This window comes from Canis aureus, chromosome 12, assembly GCF_053574225.1.
Source record: "Canis aureus isolate CA01 chromosome 12, VMU_Caureus_v.1.0, whole genome shotgun sequence".
Classification (NCBI taxonomy): Eukaryota; Metazoa; Chordata; class Mammalia; order Carnivora; family Canidae; genus Canis; species Canis aureus.
Window position 1 is genome coordinate 29,252,587 of NC_135622.1, and position 22,295 is coordinate 29,274,881.

At 38.7% G+C, this 22,295-nt stretch overlaps 1 protein-coding gene across 4 annotated transcripts in view; it reads right to left on the bottom strand.

Moving 5' to 3' along the window:
- ACOXL (acyl-CoA oxidase like) overlaps positions 1 to 22,295 on the bottom strand; it is a 348,364-nt gene that overhangs the window by 9,437 nt on the left and 316,632 nt on the right. For 2 of the 4 annotated variants that reach the window (XM_077843324.1, XM_077843322.1), the window contains one exon: positions 15,413 to 15,514. The exons of 1 other annotated variant lie outside the window; for it this stretch is intronic. In XM_077843324.1, coding sequence (XP_077699450.1) covers positions 15,413 to 15,514 — 102 coding nt within the window. Of the gene's footprint in view, positions 1 to 14,468; positions 14,705 to 15,412; positions 15,515 to 22,295 lie in introns of those variants that run through there. One more of the 4 variants, XM_077843325.1, reaches the window with a different exon arrangement.

Genomic DNA, 22,295 nt, shown 5'->3' on the forward strand with positions numbered 1-22,295 from the left:
CATGGTCAAATTTCTTAATACAGAAACCAAACTATTTCCATGGATAAAAGATGATCTGTTTAACAAATGATAACTATATAAATGAACCTCAACCCCTACCTCTTACTGTACTCAGAAATTTATTTGAGATAGGATATAGGTCGAAATGTAAAAGTAAAAACCACACAGCTTCTAGAAGAAAGCAAGAGAGAATATCTTTACAACCTTGGGTTAGGCAAAGATTTCTTAGACAAGGCCCAAAGACACTAACAAAAAAATTTAAGTTGATAATTTTTTTCATCAAACTTTTAAAACCTTCAGCTTCTTGAAAGATGCTATTTAGAAAATGAAGGGGCACTTGGGTGGCTTAGTCAGTTAAGCATCTGCCTTTGGCTCAGGTCATGACCTCGGGGTCCTGGGATCAAGCCCCACCAGGCTCCCTTCTCAGTGGGGAGTCTGCTTCTCCCTCTCCTTCTGCCCCACCCCCAACTCATGCTCTTGCTCTCTATTTCAAATAAATAAATAAAATCTTAAAAAAAAAGAAAAGAAAAGAAAAGGAAAGGAAAGGAAAGAAAAGGAAAGGAAAGAAAAGAAAAAGATAAAAGAAAGAAAAGAAAAGAAAAGAAAAGAAAGAAAAGAAAAGAAAAGAAAAGAAAAGAAAAGAAAAGAAAAGAAAAGAAAAGAAATGTATAGGCAACAGACTGGGTGGGGAAAATCCAAGTACCTGTATATAGGATGTATAAGTCTTATAACTCAATATTTAAAACACCAATAATAGTACACAATTTAAAAATGGGCAAAAGACTAAGACCTAGGAATAACCAGTAAGAAACTTGAAAGAATGCCCAACACCATTAAATATCAGGGAAATGAAAATTAATACACAATGGGATATTATTATGCACCCTCTAGAATAGATAAAATTTTAAAGGCTGAAAACACCAAATGTTGGTGAAGATAGAACAATGGGATCCTCATATATTGCAAGTGGAGATGTAAAATGATACAATTGGGGCATCTGGGTGGCTCAGTCAGTTAGGCATCTGACTCTTGATTTCAGCTCAGGTCTTGATCTCAGGGTTGGAGGTAAGCCCCATTATCAGGCTCCACACTCAGCATGGAGTCACCTTGAGATTCTTTCTCCCTCTGCCCCTCCCCCCACAAGTGCACACAAGCTCTTCTTCCCTAAAATAAATAAATAAATCTTTAAAAAATGATATGACCACTTTAAAAAAAAGATTTTATTTATTTATTTGAGAGAGAGAGCATGAACAAGAGAGAGAGAGAGAGCACAAGCAGGAGGAGGGGCAGAGGGAGAGCAGACTCCCCACTGAGCATAGAGCTCTGTGTGGGACTCTATCCCAGGACCCTGGGATCACAACCCAAGTTGAAGACAGACACTTAACTGACTGAGCCATCTAGGCGCCTAATACAACCACTTTTAGAGAACTGTTTATGGTAGTTTCTTAGGCAGTTAAATAAATGTCTACCATACCACCCATTAATCCTACTTCTAAGTATTTACCAAAAGAAATGAAAACATATGTCAAAAAAAAACCTTGTATAAAAATGATCCTGACAATTTTATTTATAGTAACCCTGGTCCATGATATCATAAATGTCCATCAACAGGAGAATAAATAATTTTTTAGCACAAACTTCTGTAATGCAAGAAAAAAATTAAAAGTCTTAAAGTCTTCAGTTATTTTTTTCTTCCCACAATGCATATAAATAAGACAATGTACTGCAATACCCATGGAATGATGCAACTGAGGTCTATTGGAAGTAACAAGGTCAATTCCTCAAGATTGATATAGCAGAGACCTAGAGAGATCAACATTTGGGAAGGAGAAGGGGTTGGGAGAGGTGACTACAATGAAATACCACTTAGGAAAAAAAAAAAAAAGGAAAGAATGAACTACTGAACATATCACAGACATCATAATGACCAAAAGTAGAGTCTATCTGTTTCCATTCCTCTGAAGCTCTAGAGTGGTGACAAAGTCAGAACCCCAGGGACGAAGGAGAGGGATCAAAAGAAACAGGGATGAGGGAAATTTCTTCAGTGATGGGGTATACATTATAAAACCTACCATGGGAATTGCCAAAACTCACTCAACTCACCAAGATTTGTTTTCTTCAATGTATGTAAAGTAGACCTCAATTTTTTAAAAATTAAGAGAAAAGGAAAGGAAAAAGGCAATATGGGGAGAACCAACATGTAATTGAAACATTTTTGGGTGTGTGTCAAGTAAGGATATCAAAAAAATGGGCCATGATCACTTTTATTTAAATGGTAAAAAGCAGGAAGAACATAATAACATTTTTAATGAAAAGTTATTTTTCATTATGAAAAACTCAGTATGTTTTATTTTCCTCATTTTGCCAGATAGTTTAACTCTTTTCCTAGGGAAAATTCCTTGCTTGGGCTTATAGACATCAGGATTGTTTCTCAATCCAGCAAGGACTGGAAAGGATCCTCTAGATAAAATCAAGCATTGTCACTGGATGGAACAGTTGCAGGCAGACTCTTCAACATGAGAACAGAAGGACTGGGGAGGGTTCAAGTGAAAAAGGACTCAACAAATGGAAGATCCAGGGAGACCACCAATCTGAGTTCAAATGAACCCAGGAAGCTCTCCAGAAAGCATTCTATCAGATACCATTTTTTCTTCTCAAAAATTAGTGAAAGCTCACTTCCAGGAGGATGGATACACCTTTCCCTATTCTCCCACTAAACACAATGGAAAACCCTGGACATTAGATATATAACAAACATAAGAAGACTCTGAAAGATGAGGAGAAGAAAACAGACTCTTTAGGGACACTGGCAGTTGGGGAATGACACAGTGGTGAATTCCCTGGGTTTTATTTTTACCTCATATATCCCATACTCAGAGCTAAAGAATCTGGCAATCCAGGAACATGAACAGATGATCTCTCCAATCAAAATGGGCAGCCAAGCAAGACAGAATTTTAAACAATAACCACCCTCCTCCAGCCAAACACCACAGAAAACCCATGGTTCCACACCACCTGTGTCTCTCAGGGCTGACTAGTGAGTTTAGTCTTCCAGTCCTTTTACCAGGTTGTAAATGAAGTGTCTGCCATCATGTCGTGGAGACCATATGGGGAACCTGGGCTTCCACCATTACCTGGCAGTAGAGATGCAGTCCTTCCCCTTCTGGATGGAGTGCTGCAGAGGAGGTCTAGTAAGAGGAAAGACCTAACCATCACATGGTGATAGCAAAGACACTACCAGTGTTAATGGACCCCACATGGGGAGCAGCAACGAAACTCTCCTACCCCTCATCATCAGGAAGGTATCAGTGGAGGCCGAATTGGCAACTTCTGTCTTCATTCACAAGTAGCAAGTAGCATCTCTTGGAACAAGTAGCATCTCTTGGATCAGCAAAGGTTGAATGGAGAATTGACTTCTGTCTCTATAGGGTAGTAATGAGGTGGTATGCTCCTTTTCCTTTCACTGGAGCATTGGATCAAAAACATAAGGCTTAAACAAAATCCAAAGTTTCATAATTTAATACCCCAAACGTTTAGGTTTCAATCAGAAATCAAACTGAAAAAAAATACAATCAATAGGTGCCAACACCGAGATGACCAAAATGCTAGAGTTATCAAACAAAGATTTTAAAGCAGTCCTCATAAAAATGCTTCAACAAGCAGTTATGACTACACTTGAAACAAATGAAAAAAAAAGAAAGAAAATCTCAGCAAAGAAATAGGAAACATAAAAAAAAAAATAGAACTGTGAAGACTGAAAAATACAATAACCAACATAAAAGCTCAGTGGATAGCCTCAACAGCAGATTGTGGGAAACAGAGGAAAGAACTGGTAAATTGGAAAATAGAACAATAGAAATTACTAACTCTGAACAATGGAGAGAAAATAGACTGAAAAGAAAAAGAATAGGTTCAGGGACCTGTGTGATTATAACAAAAGATCTAACGAGTATCATCAGAGTTCTAGAAGGAGAAGGAAAAGAGGGCAGGATTAAAAAGAACTTGATGAAATGACCAAAAAACCCTATTTTGGTCAAAAAACACAAACCAACAAATTCAAAATGCTGAGCAAACTTCACCCAGGATAAACCCAAAGGAATCCACACATGGCACATCATAGATAAACTTTTGAAAACTAAAGACTCACCCCTCCAAAAAATCTTGAAAAGAGAGATAAACAGCACACTTTACTTATCAGAGAAAAAAGCAATTTGGATAAAAATGGATTTTCATTATAAACCATGGAAGCCAAAAATGCTTGCAGGTACTGAAAGAAAAGAACCCTCATCTCAGAATCCTATATATAGTAAAATACTGTCCCAATTTTCAGATGCCATGCTTGTCTATGTAGAAAGGTCCAAGGTGGGCACCTGTTGGTTAAGCATCCAACTCTTGGTTTCAGCTGAGGTCATGATCTTAAGATCATGACATCAAAACCCATGCTCAGCACAGAGTCTGCTTGAGATTCTCTTTCTGTCTCTTTCTGCCCCTCCCATTTGTGCTCTCTCCCTCTCTCAAATAAATAAATAAATCTTAAAATGAAGAAATTTGCAAGAACTCCTAGAATTAATAAGTGAATTAAGCAAGATTATAGGATATAAGATTAATATATAAAAAATCAATTGTGTTTCAGTATAATAGTGATGGACACCCTGTGGACACTTAAAATCAAATAATGCAATACCATTTACAAATACACCAAACTTATTCTAGATAAAGATTTTAAAGCAATTCAGTGGAGGAAAGGTAACCTTTCAATAAACTATTCCTGGAGCAATTGGACATTTTTTACCAAAAAAATGGATCTCAACCTCAGTCTTCTACCTTCTACTACCTTCATAGACTGAAATGTAAAGCGTAGAAGTAAAAAAAAAAAAAAAGAAAAAGAAAAAGAAAAAAGAAAAAAAAAACACCTTTGGAAAAAGCCTATAGAATAAAGTTTCTAGGATCTAGGGATAGGTGAAAAGTTCTGAGACATGACACCAAAAATACAAAAGGAAAACTGATAAATTAGATTTCACCAAAACTAAGAACGTCTCTTCTGGAAAAAGGCCATGTTAATAAGATGGAAGGACAAGCCAACTGGAAATATTTATAAACTATGTATCTGAAAAAGGACCAGTATCTAGAATATATGAAGAACTCTAAAAACTCAACAGTTAAAAAAAATCTCAAACAACCTAATTAGAACATGGGCAAAAGATGCCAGAGCAGACATTTCAACAAGGAGGATATACAAATGGCGCAAAAACACATGAAAAGAAGTCATCATCCATTAGGGAAATGCAATTTAAAACCACAATTAAATATTACTGCATACCTGTCAGAGCAGCTAAAATAGAAAATAGTGAACCACCAAATGCTGGTAAGGACATGAAGAAACTGAGCCACTCCTATATCGCTGGTCGGAATGTTAAATGTTACAGGCACTTTGAAAAACATTTTTGCCAATTTCTTTTAAGAAAATCAACATGTACCCACCATTATTTGACCCAGCAAACTCAGTCTTGGGTATTTACTCTAGAGAAATTAAATGTAATTAATTTAAAAAATTAAATTAATTTCTAGAGAAATTAAAACCTGTATTCTCATCAAAACCTACACATGAATGTTTATAACAGCTTTATTCCTAATAGACTGGAAGAAAACCAGATATCTTTTAAAAAGTAAAGGTTTAACAAATTGTGCTGCATTCACTCCATGGAGTACTACTTTGCCAATAAAAAGAAACCACTGGCACATGCAACAACTTGGATAGATTTCTAGGAAATTATGCTGGGTGGAAAAATCCAGTCCCAAAACGTAGCATATTATGTGATCCCATTTACACAACATCTCAGAATGACAAAGTTATAGAAATGGAGAACAGATTAATGTTTGCTAAGGATTACAAGGGAGGCAAGGAAGGAAAGAGGGTGGGCCTATAAAATAGCCACAGGAGGAACCTCTGTAGTGATGAAAAAGCTCTGTGTATTTACTGCATCCATGTCAAAATCCTGGTGTGATATTATAATATGGTTCTGCAGCTGATACCATTGGGGGAAACTAGGTAAAAGGGCATTGGATCTCTTCATATTATTTCCTACAAGTGCATGTGGATCTAGGATTCTCTCAAAATAAAAATTACCCTCCCCCCACCATAGTCAGCATAAATTTCAGATTAAGTTTAATAAAATGTTTTACATAAGCATAAGGGAAGATTCTTTCTTCTTTTTATTCTTTTTGGTTGGAGCATAATGTACATGCAGAGATACAAGGAATGAGCATGTTCTAGCTTGCTAAATTATCACAAAATGAACATACTCATGTAATATTATCCAGATTGAGAAATAGCTCACCTGTATCTCAAAAGACCCTGCAAAAAAGTCATATACTTGAGTTGGGTATTTTTCTTACATTGTCTAAGCAATAGCCAGTTTGGTTACAGAATGAATGCCTGGTAGTTCTGTGATGTGAATGACCAGCTATCCAGGGAAGGGGCATACAAAAGAGTCTTGGTTTCCTACAGACCTATGGGATCTCATAAGTGAGTCCTGCCCATTGTATGTGCTTTAAAATGGGGCCACCCTGACTTGCTGTCTTTGTACAGTTATTAAGTACCAAGTGCTTTAAGTTCCCCAGAAGTAGAGAAGGCCACAGTAGTATCTAGCCTTTAAAATCAAAGGGAAAAGGTGACAGCCTCAGAAAAAAGAAAAGCAACTACAAACACATTTTATTTTGTAAAAAAAATTCATTTCTAGCTGGAATATTAATTTCTACCAAAATGGATATAGTAAGGACCAATCCTGTTTTAAGTTCAGCAATTCATTTAAATTTTATTATTATGGAATCATATAAAACCCACCTTGTCCTCAACTGCAACAGGGTCTGCCCTAGTCTCCTTAGACAGCTAAATTCCATCTCCTGAAAGGTCTTTTTGATGTAACACAGCTACTCTTAGGAACAACTTCACCAGTGGGAAATCGTTGCTGTGCATCCTGAGGTAAGGTGATGAACCCAGAGACTTTTGTGGAGGATGCTCCAGTTACCAAGCATTACAAAGATCACCCCAAGGAACCTAGGATAATGCAGGGTCCAGAAAAACTCAGAGGCTGGAGCTCAGCAAAACAAATTCTCTTTCCTGTGATTCTAACATGTTATCCTTGAATGAAGGAAATGGAATGATCCCAGTGCATACTCCAAATACACAAAGCTTTACTGTGGGGCAAAGCATGAGGTTGACCAGGTGGTTGCCATACAGAAACGAGGATGGCAGGAGTGGTGACCTCAGGGTCCCTGGCCAAACTGAAGAAATCTAAATCCCACTTATATTTTCTTAACCTTAGTTGAGTGGCTTGCACTCATAGGTTCAACAATGTATTTTATGTGGCTGAAAAACAGACTTGGCCAGGGTTAGAGGGAGGGGGAAGGGAAAAGAGATTTCCCACTTTCTTAGTGGCATTCTGTTGGTATTGCTATTTTTCTTCTCTGAGTTCTCTGGGTTTTGAAAAAGAAGGTGGACCAGGATGCATCCATATTCTAGTTGGTTCCTACTGTCTCCAGAAGGTGAACCAGAGGGTCCTACAGAAGTGAAAGGAAGTTAAAAATAGTTCTGGGGATGTTTTCAAATCTATTGAAGGCTTTAAAATTTGATTCAGTTGCATTCCCTGTATGACCACTCCATTGTACTATAATTTCATAATACCCCAGCTTTCTTTTTTTTTTTAATTTTATTTATTTATTCACGAGAGAGACAGACAGACAGAGAGGGGGTGCAGAGGCACAGGCAGAGGGAGAAGCAGGCTCCATGCAGGGAGCCCCATGTGGGACTCGATCCTGGGACCCTAGGATCATGCCTTGGGCTGAAGGCAGATGCTAAACTTCTGAGCCACCCAGGGATCCCCAGTACCCCAGCTTCTTGACCAAAGCCACCAAATAGGAGAGGTCCCCCTCCACCCTAATAGAATGGGTTCTTGGGGTTACACTCCACATTATCTTCTCCACTCAGCCTAAAGGACACAGCCAAATGTCACAACCTTGTCACTTGCTTATAGCCAAGTCAGATAGGCCTTACTGCATGGGTAGGACAGCGGCGGGTGAAGGAACCACAGATTCCTTCTCAAATTCTTACGAAGAAAAGCAAGAGTCTTTGTAGTAAATGAGGCCAAGCTTGAACTGAGAAACTCAACCTCCCTTTCCCGGTCCAAGTGTGTTTTTAACATCCTGTGCCTAAAAACCCAGTTCACGTTACATTTGACTCTGGCATCTGAGCATCTCTTAAGCTGCCTTGATCCACGTGGTTTGGCTAAAGGGAAGCAAAAGAATAGGAAATCTGAGTGCCCATTAGAAAGGGACCTTTAACAGAGGCAGCACGGAAAGCAGCCCTGCGGTAGCACTTGTAGGAAGTAAAGGGCATGTATTCTGTTTCTAAGCCTCACAGGTACAGGTCTGATGTACATGTTCTGGAATTTGAGATCTGAAGAGAAGGGACAACATCCCAATCCCATCTTTCCAGCTTGGAATTCCTCCCTAAATTTTCTTCCTGTTTTGTTTCTTCTACCTCAAGCCTTTTGACTTAGTTTATACTCTACATTTAGTTCAAAATACCAAATGAGTGTGATCCATCTTCTAAATTTGAAGGAGCCAAGTAGTGTCTTGGCTTTTGGGATCTGGTGTCTGCCACACTTCTGCACATTCTTACTCCAAGCCACTTTTCCTAAGACTAAATCAATGAGTCACTGAAATCAACATGGTACATCTAAACTACTTGAATGACCCATCAATCCACAGGCTTGAATGTTTTTCCCTCTTGATGATTCAACCATTTGATTGGCTAAACTGAAACTAAAACCCAAACCTTAGTGGTTGTTATAGACTTGAGCAGATACAGCCTAAGGGGTCATTTGCTATCAATAGACTCCCCAAGAGCAGTTCTCCCTCAGGGAGAGGAAGGATGGTTCCTCTCAATGCAGCACACCAAGGCTACTAGAGGCTGTGTCTGTTCCTATGTCCATTTGCTGGCAAAGGTATTGGAGGGGACTTGTCCTGGCGCATCTGGGCTTCACCCTAGCACATCTAGTGGACACTCCAAAATGAAAACAGTCTTAAAGGCATGGAAGAACGATTCAGGGGGGACACAGTGCCAGGCATCTGCTGCTCCAGCAGAAGCTGTGCAGTTAAGCAGAAACTGACAGGTTTCTCAATAGGACAGGACTCAAATAGGACATTAAGGCAATGTTTGGGTGTAATATGATCGAATATTGGGGCTGGAGGGGGGGTGTCAAGATTGCTTGGACATGGTCATGATCAGTATTTATTTTCTCTCTTCTTGAATGAATTTTTGATTTTTAACATTGTTACTCTTATAGGCAATCTCCCATAGCCTCTGGAAGGTGCAAAGAGTGGCCTTCCTTACCTCTGGGCTGGGTTATGTGGTCCTCCCTGACCTCCCTGCAGATCCTTTATAATATGCTTTCTCACGTGGTTCCATTATTTGGGTTTGGGGCAGGAAATAGAACCTGATTAAACATTTTGCTAAGTATTATTTTCACCACACTGAATAGGGTCTTTTTTGATCTGCAACCCACAGCTGGGCTGTGGTTCTCTCAACACACATAAACTTTAAAGCTTCCTCCTGTGTTGATTTCTTGGCGTGAGCTGACCACATGTCTACATACTTGCTTCTTCTTTATATGACACCAAGACTCACTGTTCCAGTGCTGGTGGGCACTGACAAAACAGGACAGTTGTGCCCAGGAGTTCAGGGAACAAATACTCCAAGGAGAAAAATGAGGCTACTCTATCTAATATGGAAATTTACTTTAAGGGCTGGCATAAAAAGTAGAGGACTTAAGGCCATTTGCAATAAAATACATAATTTTAAGAAGCTGATTTTTTTTTTTTTTTAGCAAAATGAAGTTAGTTTTAATGGCGACACACAATTATTAACCGTTAAGACTATTTTGAAAGGCTTGCCTTCTTAAGATGAGACTTGGCTGATTGTTACTCCCTAATGCTGATAATTACCTGAAGCAAAATAAATACAAATGTCTAGATTAATGAAGAATGAAGCAAGACTAATGGCCTGGGCACTACATTTTCCAAGAACAAAGTACACAATTGCCCAAGTGTTCTATGCATACCCTTGCAAAAGTACCTAATGAAAAGGGAAGGGAAATATTTTACTTAGGGGCCTTGTTACAATGGAGGCCTGGAGGCTCTGCCACAGGATGGTCTCTGAGCTACCTACTTTGAGGGGAAAAAGGTAGAGCTGACTCATCCTACAATTCAGGCCTGGGAACATGAGAACATCAAGGTACTAGAGTCCACAAGCCTCACATCTACCATGCCTTAAATCAGCAGCAAGTCAGCCTGAGACTTCCAATCCTAAAGTGGATTAACAGCTATTCACATTAAAGGGTGTTTGTGAGGATTACACAGGATAATGCATGTGGATGAGCTCTGTCAACAGCTAAATTCCAGTCCCCCCCCCCCCCCAAAAAAGGAGCTAGTTATCACACTATGAAGGGCTGGAGGGGATTGGCTTGAGTTTAAAAAGAAAACAAACCTCAGCCCAACCGCCTCTTCTGTGGGCTGCCTGTTGGACAAGGGGGCACTTGTGCAGCCTTTGCAATATGTGGATGGATTTAACTCACTATGGGACATCAGACAGGCCTCTGTGAAGCTTTTGAACTCAGATTTTTGTAGCACTCCATGCAGACAAGTGGGATGATGCTTAATCCACCTCCATTTGGGATTAGGAGTTCTGGTTTCTAAATTCAGCTAGAATCTTGGGCATGGGTACAGCCTGACCTTTTTCCCCCTCAGGATTGGATTGGGGTTATGGATTTGGGGGAAGAGGGAAGTGCTTTTCTCACCATACTATATCACAAGTACATGTCATCAACACAATTTATTATTAGTGATATTCACTCCACACACTTGGTTAAGGTAGGATCTTTACAGATTGCTCCACTGTAAAGTAACTTTTCCTTTCAATGCTCTGTTCTTTAAAATAAAAGAAAATCACTGAGTCCAACCCACACTCAAGGGAAGGGGGAAGAATCTACATACATTAGTAAGAAAGACTGGTCTCTTTTACCCCATGTATGTTTACATTTGTTTATGTTTATTGCTTAATCGTTTATTTATATCATTATGGACTTTTGTTTAATTCTTTTATAACTTTGGTTTACAATCCAATGCTATGTTATTTATTTTGTTGCTCAAATTATTCCAGCATTGGTCATTAGGAGCTCTTTTGGTTATCTCTTTCCAATTGGGCATAACCCAATTGTGGGGTATTTTGTTTTTGTTTCCATTTGAAGCACTTTCTCACTTTCTAGCACTGAAAGATGCTCCAGGCTCATCTTATGTATTCATTGCCCCTGTGCTAGAATCAACCATTTCTCCAAGGACTCTGCTTCCTTTTATTGGAAAATGGTATCAGAAACCAAGAATTGAACACTGGGTGTACTTGTTATTGATAGCTAATGCTGATTTTTATCCAAATAAAATAAATGAAAATGTTTAGAGTCAGAGAAATACAGGTTTTTACTAGCTGTGTTACTTTGGGCAAGTTACTTTGGGTTTCCATTTTCTCATCTATGTGTAAGGATAATGAAAATGATGTAAAGTGCTATTGTGGGGTCAAGTGGTAAAATATTGAAGGAACTTTCTGTTTCTGATACTAGAGAGCTAGATTCCCCCCCACCCCAATTGTTCTGCTGAAAACAAGCAAAATTCTTAGAGAAAATATAGGAATCCTTTTCAAAGTACCAATGATCTGACAAAATAATAATGGCAAAAATTATGGGAAAGTAGGAACCAAAGGAAATAAACAAGAAAATTGCATTTACCCTGAAGGCATTTGCCATGTCCAGCAATTTTTATTTTTACTTTGACAGCCTTAGAGTGGCTGGGGTGGCAGTAGGGGTGATGATAGTCAAAACCAGGGCCAGCACTAGGCAAGAATTTTAATAGAGACCCTTGCTACAATAAGCTGGATGCCGAACAGTTATAACCTAAGGGAAGAGTGAAGGAATTACTCTTCTTCTTTGAATTATTTGAGTCTTATAGGAAGTCATAAGTCTTGAGTTTGGTTTAAATTGGGTCATAAAGAGAGACCTTCAGATGCCTTAAAAGGGGAAAAAGGTGACTTCAATTTGGCCTTCATATAAATCTCACAAATCATTTTTCAATAACAATGACCAGCACATATTAAAGATAACAATACACATAGCGAAAATTATAGACAAAGAAATAGCCTGGTAAAGTCTTAAGATATTGGGATTATTAGCTATAGACTATAAAATATGCTTCAATGCATAGAGAAATCAAAGACAAAATTGAATATATCTTTAGGGGATAATAAACTAAAAAGTCATATAGATGATATAAAACAGAAAACAAAAAAAAAATATTTTTTAAGATGAAAATCCTAACAAACAGAATTAAAAATTTAGGGGATGAATTAACCAGCACATTAGATGCACCTAAAGAAAGAAAGAATCAGTAACTTTGAAGAGTTCTCATGTGAAAGCATCTAGATCAGTTTCAGTAATATCAATCGTCCCTGTCTCTGATCCACCCTTTCACAAGTCCACTCCTGTTAGGCACTGCAAATTGGCCCAGACATTTTAGAGAAAAGAAGCTACTAGTAACATTTCTGAAACCTCGAAATGCCCACAAAGGGGTGTGTCAGAAGTGGGAAGGGAAGTATCTGTGCTAGCTACACTACACTCTTCCCCCTGGGGATACTGGGAAAGCAGAGAGTAGGGGTGAGGTGCTCATGGCTGGTAGCACTGAGATTGGCAAAAGAAGGCCTTGAGAGGTCTTATAGATCTCAGCAACCCACATCTAGCCCCACAGATAGTTTGTTCCAAAATGTCTGGCGGCTCTCTGCTTATCTCCCAGGCTGCTATAAATAACTAGTAAATGAAAAGTGTGGAAAGTATGTTGTACTAATAGAGTGTAAAGCACTTCAATGTTGTATGTGAAAATTGGTTTCTTTTACTCAACATTCTTTTGATGTATTATTTATCTAATCTATATCACTGAAAAACCTAATCATGTGGAGTTGAAATCTTCATGTAGCTTTTTTTAAATTAAAAGTATTCTTTTATCCTCTCCCAAAAGTGGATATTTTCTTTGTAGAAGATAGTCAATCTTCAAAGATAGCTGCCATCAATTTTTCCTTCCTTCTAGGTGCATGCTCCTCCACACAATGAGAGGTGAAGTCTTTTCTCTAGCCCAAATCTATACTGGCCTTGGGACTCCCCTGCACAAACAGAATGCAGCTGAAGTAACACTATGTTAGCAGTAGGCCAAGCCTTGACATGACTGGCATCTTCCACTTCCTCTCTGGAAGCCAGTCATCAAGTAAAACAGTCAGTTCTTCTGACACTACCGTGCTGTGAGGAAGCTCACATTGGGCCACAGCAAAGGAGACAACTGCCCATCAGCCCCCACATGATCCTGCTACCCCAGACAAGGTGACTACCATGAGAGTGAAGAAACCACCTTCACAGCCTCGGCAGACACCTCATATAGCAGGAGAACCATGCAGCTGAGCCCCATTCAGATGTAGCATCATGAGAAATAGTAACTGGTTGTTATAAGCCACTAGGTTTTGGGGTCATTTGTTACACAGCAACAGATAACTGAAACATCTTTACAGTTGCTTTTCTTCATGATCATTTTTCTTCCAAAAAGGAAAAAGATTCTCCAAGGTTATTCAGTGTCCACTGCAGCCCAGCTCCTGGAGATTTCTCCTGGCTTTCACTTGAGACATCAGCCAAACTGGTCTTCTTGTCATTTCTTTTTTTTTTTTTTTAGAAAAATTTTTTTAAAGATTTATTTTTATTTATTTATGATAGACACACACAGAGAGAGAGAGAGAGAGAGGCAGAGGGAGAAGCAGGCTCCATGCCGGGAGCCCGACGTGGGACTTGATCCCGGGACTCCAGGATCGCGCCCTGGGCCAAAGGCAGGCACGAAACCGCTGAGCCACCCAGGAATCCCCTTCTTGTCATTTCTTAACATGTCTGTCCTGAGTATTCCTATTTCTATGATTTTACTCACTTCACCAATCATGTCTGAAAGCCCAACTGCACACCCCCTCAATCATACCACTGCTTGGTTGTAATTATTCACTCTTGAAATCATACAGGAATGAGATCACTCCTTGGGTACTTGGGTGGCTCAGTGGTTGAGTGTCTGCCTTTGGCTCAGGTCATGATCCGGGAGTCCCGAGTTCGAGTCCCACATTGGGCTCTCCATGGGGAGCCTGCTTCTCACTCTGCCTATGTCTCTGCCTCTCTCTATGTGTGTCTCTCATGAATAAATAAATAAAATCTTTAAAAAAATTGCAAATAACATAAGGGAGCAGAGCCTTTCCAGTGAATAAGTCCAGAGTCCAGAGGACAGAGATCACTTAGGAGTCAATGCCATTTTTTTTCTTAAGATTTTATTTATTTATTCATGAGAGACACACAGAGAGAGGCAGAGAGAGAAGCAGGCTCCTTGAGGTAATCTTGATGCGGGACTCGATCCCAGGACCCTGTGATCATCCCCTGAGCCAAAGGCAGATGTTCAACCACTGAGCCAACCAGGCATCCCTGTTATTTGATTTTAAAGTCAGTTTTGTGTCCTCAAATATAATAAGCTCCTTTGAATGCAGACACTGAGCATAGACTTGTTTATGTTACAGCATCTAACGGAGGGTCTGAAAGAGAGGGTCTTCAGGAAATGTGTTTTATAGATGATTATGCACTTTTTTAAAAAAAGATTTTATTTATTTATTCATGAGAGACATGGAGGGAGAGAAGCAGAGGCAGAGGGAGAAGCAGGGTCCATGCAGGGAGTCTGATGTGGGACTCAATCCTGCCACCCCGGGATCACACCCTGAGCTGGAGGCACTCAACTGCTGAGCCACTCAGGTGCCCTAATTATGCTGTTTTATATATTTTTTTCTTTAAAGAAGCATTTTGGTGGTGATTCACTGGTTCTATCTTCATTTTCAGGTGCTCTGTAGCTATAACATTGAATTTCCATTACTACTCCTTACATAAAAATACCACAGGTCTTTTTTTCAGAATATGAAGAATAAGTTAATAGGTTTTGGTAAGAAGTAGGAAAATTAAAATCATTTAATACCTTTTTTTTTTTTTTGCCAAGACAAGGAAAATGCTTTTGATTCCCTTTTCTGCTTTTCATGTCAGAAAGTTCATGCACAGTGAATCATTTCCTTGTCACTTAAACTCTGAAGTGTAATATGATCATGGTAGGCAATGAAAACATGTACGTGAAGTCCCAGAGGCATAAAAATCCATGAGTGGAAACCGATAGAAGATTGACAGGATTGTTTTTTAAGAAAGCAAAGAGCTGACAGTTGATGCACAAAGGGTTTCTTCTGCACACCAGGGACCCTTACCTGACTCCTAATCCTCGTGCTGGCCATGGGAGTCAAATATTTATGTTCTAGATACCAGGCTCGCTCCTGGAACACCAGCTTGGTTGCATATAACAGACAAAACTAAGGTGTGGGGGAAGAGGGAGAAATGAACAAATAGTAATATATTAGAAAATAAAGACTCTAAGGAAGAGAAAGAGAAATAGCATAGTATTACATTTCATTAAATCATAAAATTTAATGCTGTCTCAATATAAATGGTCACATATTGGATGTGCAGTATATGTTTTATTTTTTAAAACTGTTCTATAGAACATGTAAAGCATATATAAAAGTAGAAAGAATAGCCTAGTGAACTGCCGTATGGCCATTCCCCCCAAACAAATATTAATTCATGACCAATCTTGCTTCATCTATAACCTCACCCAGTTCTCCTTAATCCCAGGTTATTTATTTTTTTTTTTTATTTTTATTTTTTTTTTTTTAAAGATTTTATTTATTTATTCATGATAGTCACAGAGAGAGAGAGAGAGAGGCAGAGACACAGGCAGAGGGAGAAGCGGGCTCCATGCAGGGAGCCCGATGTGGGATTCGATCCCGAGTCCCCAGGATCGCGCCCTGGGCCAAAGGCAGGCGCCAAACCGCTGCGCCACCCAGGGATCCCAATCCCAGGTTATTTAGAAGCAAAATTCATATATAGTACATTTTAAAACATGAATGTAGTATTTTTATTTGCTTTCCTTCTCAATTAATGAAAGAATATTCCAATATTCTGAACATTCTGAACATCATCTTGATATTTTCTGATGAGCCTGGTGTCATTAAACTTTCATAAAAATAGCATTCCTCATTCACATTTGTTTCAATACATTTTTCCTATTATATTCCTGAAACCTATACACAGAACTCCTTCACAACATCAATCACATCAAGTAATGATGAGTTTTCCTGTATCAAGAAGCAACTTTTTAATTAACTATTCATTTTGTTTTTAATACTCAATCATTTTTAAATTATACAAAAACAGAGAGAGTAGTATAATGTACTTCTGTCTCCATCACCCAGCTTCCACAGCCATTAACTCATGACCAATCTTGTTTTATCTCTTCCCCTCTTTCTGCATTATTGTGAAGCAAAGCTTGGTCATACCATTTCATCCACAGCTTTTCACTGTGTATCTCTAAAAGATAATGACACTTTAGAAGTAAGATTAATAAAGTCCACTCAAGTGACAATAACAAAACCCTCTTATTCAGTGTCAAATGGTAGTGATCTGCGTGCCAGAAGACAATATGTGTTCTATGGCTCATGAGACTCAGAAATCACACTTTGAAGTCACATAGACTATATAGGCTCTTCCTTCTTTTCCTGAGGTTCTGAGAATTCCTTGAACCAGCATCATTATGGAGAGCCTCAACTATTCAATCTTCCCAGAAAAGGTCACAGTATGGTTTAGTAGCTTGTCTATGAGAGATATTTAAGATTAATTATGGCTCTTTTATGACCCTGCCAATGTTCTGCTTGGCTAGTGTAAGTTCCCTTTGGCCCTTTTATATAACAGCAGTAAAAATGTTAATTGACCCTGCAGACATAGTGAAAGCAACTGAAAAATACTGTTATACATACATTCGTAACATAAATTCTTAAAAAAATAATAACTTGTATAGCTTACATGGCTAACCTGAATCGCAAGTCTCTAGGTGAACTTCATATCCACCACAAAAATACTTATTGAGGATTCCTAGGTATAGAAAGTTAATTCTCATCAGTCCTGGGTCTATAAACATATAAGGTCAGTGAAAAGAAATTCAGAGCCACAGAAATATAACTATTTTTTGAAATAATCTAACTCATCTTCTCATTCAATCCAGAATCCTGTGTCAGCCAAGGTACAGCCAAGAAACGGATGACATATTCACATTGGGATGATTCAAGGAGAGTTTAATGAATTTTTTTCCCCCCTAAAGGTGTGGGTAAGTTGTAGGAGAGCCACAAGGGGATAGTGCAGTACCCCAGAGGGAGTATGTCTGGAACTGCTACCAGCTCTAGGTTTCAAGGGAGGAGGGCAGGGAGTGACTACTGGATCCTGGAAGAGAGAGCTGTATAGACAGAGATATCTTAAGAGGAATTATGACCTTCAGCTTAGGAACACAGAAATCCCAAGGTAACCCCAGAGGAAGGCAGGCAGAGGACGGGAATAGCTCGACCTCATTTTCCTCCTCTTTCCAATCTCTTACTAGGGCTTCTTATTTTCAGAAGCTAACTAGATCCAGAGGTCAAGGATTCTACTGAAGCAAGTTATGTAGGAGGTGGAGAAGGGTGGAGTGTAGAGGGGGAGAGACAAATAGAGGGTATCCGACACAAATCCCTTCTCTAACACCCCTGAAAGATGGTGATCCATCCAGCCTCTAGACTAGTCCTATCTGACTCAAGCCCAGGCCCACTTGGTCCCACAGAGTTCCTAACAAAGTCCTGATTGCTAACACCATTGTCAAGCTTTGTTCCAGACTGTTGGCTTTAACTAGTCTTACACTGTGCTTCCTGACTATGTCTGCTCCTCCCTTCTGTTGACTCTTGAGTTGTCCTCCTGTTGTCAGTTCATGGCTCTTGTATATCTGATGCTCAGGGACACTTTATTGGCTTTGAAATTCTGCTTTTCTCCTTGAACACAGTTCAGACTCTCCTTAAGCAACCTTCGTTGCCTGTCTGATAAACATGGGTCTTATTTCTCAGTGGCTACCAGAACACCACATCTAGGTCCAGATACCACCAGACCAGCCTCAGACCCTTAAACAGAACCTGAATGTCTTTCCTTTTGTGTTCCAGAGACAGGAGCTCAGTGCATTAAGAGGCATCTGGCTCTGGAAGGAGTCTCACTGTTGGAAGAGCCATGGCACACTGAGCCACTTCTCTCTGTAGAATATGAATTTATGGATTGTTAACTCTGTAGGAAAGTGATCTGGTCCTGCTCATCTCTGTATGCTCAAGGTCTGGTAAAGGAGCTGACATGCTGCAAGAAACTGGCTGAAACTCCACTGCCTATAACTCATAGTTATTAACTCTGTAACTCTGGCTGCCTAAGGACAAAACAGGAATCGATGAAAACATCCAGATAATAGCCCTTAACAAACTTAATGATCGGTTTCACATCTCTTCTTAGTCTTTCATTCTTCAAGATGATCAACTTCACAGATCCTTATCTTCCTGTTACCACTCCAGCCTTTGCGCCACCTTGGGCCTGGGGGCCTCTTCTAGATGCTAATTCTCTTAAGGTGTCTCACAGAAAAGTGAACAGAGTACCCAATGTTCTCTCATCACTATAGTGTCAGCAGCACCATCATTGTCCTGGATTGAGATTCTATACTTTTATGTGCAAGTTAAGACGGAGTTTGCTTTTATAACAGCCACATAACATTTTTTGGAAAAAATGAAAGCATATCATACATATTTGGTTCAACCTCAAATATTTGTTCAATTGACACTCCCAACTTAGTCTTTTCACCCATGAACTGTTTCAACCAACATGGGTATACATATATATACATTCTTAAAGAGATGATTTAAAATTAGTTCTTTTTATAAAAAATATTTTATTTATTTATGAGAGAAAGCAAGCTCTTGCAGGGGGAGTAGTAGAGAGAGAGGGAGAAGCAGGCTCCCCGCTGAGCAGGGACCTCAACACAAGCTCAATCTCAGGACCCCAGAATCATGACCTGAGCTGAAGGCAGATGCTTAACCAACTGAGCCACTCAGGTGCCCTAAAATTTGTTCCTTTAAAAAAGCAAAATTCTTTGATTCCTTATTCTTTTCAAGTATCATCATGTTGATATGACCTGTCTCAAGTCCCCAAAGTCTCTATGAATCTTGACTCAGTTACCTGACACACTTGTGTCATTTACAAATGTATCAAATCCCATCTATGTCTTTATGCAGTAGAACCCAGGTCTAAGTCTTCTGATTCAAGTTATCTGAGAATCTATTTAATGCAATGTTCTCTAACTCATATTTCTCTGGCTTGTCCATAAGGATATCCCGAGAGTCTGGCAAAGTGTTCACCAAAATCAAGATATACCAATTTCTTCAGATTTTCTCTTCTAGTAACCTGATTAAGAAAGGAAATGAGATTCGTTTAGCAATACTTAGCCATAGTAAACACAGAGAGGCTCCTAGTGACTGTCTCTTCTAATTATTCATAAGCTATCCTGAATAGTCTTTTCTAGAATTTTAACTTGGATTTATATCAATCTTAAATTCTATAGTTTCCCAGATCTACTTTTCCCCAATTAAAAAAAAATGTTCACATTTGCTCATTTCTAATTTTCTGACATCTCTCTCTTGTCCTTTTTGGTCTTCAAAACAACTATAAGATCTCTGCAAATTAAATACTTCTTTAAGGGACGCCTGGGTGGCTTAGCGGTTAAGTGTCTGCCTTTGGCACAGGGCGTGATCCCGGAGACCCAGGATCGAGTCCCATGTCAGGCTTCCTGCATGGAGCCTGCTTCTCCCTCTGCCTGTGTCTCTGCTTCTCTCTCTGTGTGCCTCTCATGAATAAATAAATGAAATCTTTAAAAAAACAAAACAAAACTATAAGTCCTTCCCAATTCAGACAGAAGATGAGAACATTATAGGGAATGAAAAGTTTTGCATTCTTTTCACCATCCCTTAGTACCAGAGCTTTCTTCCCCAAAACAGAAGCCTGTTTCTTCAAACTCCAAATGTAGCTACAAATGGTCTTTTAAATCTTCATCAGATTATGTCAAGCCTCATGGTTATGCTGGAATTTAGCCATCCTGACATTTATTAAATATTATCCTTTTGTATTTATCCTTGGACAAGAATCTTCCTCCCATTACCTCTTCCCTCATTGCTTATATACGGCTATCTTGGACCTGTGCATCAAGGAGTACACCCTCGGCCTGTTTTTTTTTAAATGTGTCCCAAATCACAACTTTTTTCCTGTACCTACTATATTGTCAGGATAATATTCTGTAGCTGGCCAATAAAAACCCTAGACATCAAAGTTGGGTTACTCTGGTTAGCAAGACTTTGTGCATGGTTACATTGTTACATTGTTGGGAGAATTAAGTGCTGTCTACAGGAACTCCAGAAAAAGAAAACAACTGGAAACCTTGCTGGTTTTCTCCTGGACTATACCCTCTGTGCCTTCTCCCTCTGCTGATTTTAATCTGTATCCTTTTGTGATATATATGTCACAAAATAACCTGGGTCCTATGAATCCTTCTAGCAAATCATCAAACCTGAGGGTGATCTTGAAGACCCCTGTCACAGGCCCCATATGAAGACACAGTGGCTCAAAAAAGTTGAATTACAGAGCCAAGGTTAGAACTAAGGTTTTCAGGATTCAAATATATTTTTTATATCTTCCATAGCACTCCTCTACTTTACAGAATTAAAAAACCAAAACAGACAACTTTTTCAAAAAATAGAGGCTATAGATTCTATTCTTAGTAAGATGAAGTAAAAGACTCATCCCGTCTCTCCCACTGAATGTAGCCATAACTCCTGGACAGAGTGAATGGAAAAGCTATTTGAGAAATCTGAAAAATAAACCGTGGCCTAAAAACTGGGGAAGAGGACTAACATTCAAAGTACCACCAAACCAATGGTGGCTTTTATTTTTTTCCTAGCCCTCAAGCTGCTTGTTCCTGGAGGTTTATGTAGCAGGCTGGGATAATTAAATCCTAGATTTCTTGCTGGAGGATGAAAAAAGGTAGCTCCAGGGAACCAGAAAGTATCAAGAAGGTTATGGAGAAAAAGGACTTGGCAAAGTAACCTCATAAAGTTGCTTATAAACTGGGCTCAAGTCTCTAGTGTGCATATATGAATCTAATGTCAATTATTTTACATAATACTTTGAGAATCGAACTAGTAGTACATAAGTGAGAATGCAGGTGCCAGACTGGCACTGATGGTGTATATGTGGGATAGAACAGAAGAGGACTGCAAAGGCTATGAAGATGATACTGACACTAGAACCACAATGAACCACAGTGAACAACTAAGTGTGCTGGCTGCTAACACAAAAATATTAACATTCTCCATAGAGAATGGCAAATTATATGCAACATCTAGATAAGGAATAACAGCAATTCTACACAGCCTTTCCCAGAAAATAGAAGAGGAGAAAACCCTTCCCAACTCATTTTTATGAGGCCAGAATTACTGTGATACCAACATCAAAGACAGTACAGACAGATAAAGACAAATACTATACAATCTCACATATATATGTGGAATCAAAAAACAAAAAACAAACCAAGCTCATGAACACAGAGAACAGATTGATGGTTACCGGAGGTGGGGGCTACAGGGTGGTCAAAATGAGTGAACTGAGTCAAAAGGTACAAACTTCCAGTTATAAAACAAATCAGTCATGGGTATATAATGTACAGCTTGACAACTACATTAATAATACTGTAAAGTAAATTTGAAAGATGTTAAGGAATAGATCTTAAAATTTCTCATCACAGGAAAAAATTCTATTAACTATGAATTTTGAGAGATTTAAGTAAACTTAAAGTAATCATTCTGCAATATATACAAATATCAAATCATTGTATTGTACACCTGAAGCTAATATAATGTTGCATGTCAGTTATGCCTCAATACAAAATTAAAAGTAAAAGGACAAAGAGCCAAAAATGTGATAGAAAAATGAGAAAAAGACATAAACAGAAAATTCAAAAAAGTATTTCTTCAAATATATTAAAATTACTCAGGAAAATTTTGTAATACTTAACAAAACTATATATGTACTTAGCATTCATACACTAAAGATACACCTTCAATAATAAGAATACATATATATAGTTATTCAATGTCATTGTAGCATTATTTCTAATTGAAAAATATTGTAAACAAGTAAATACTTGTATATATGTAG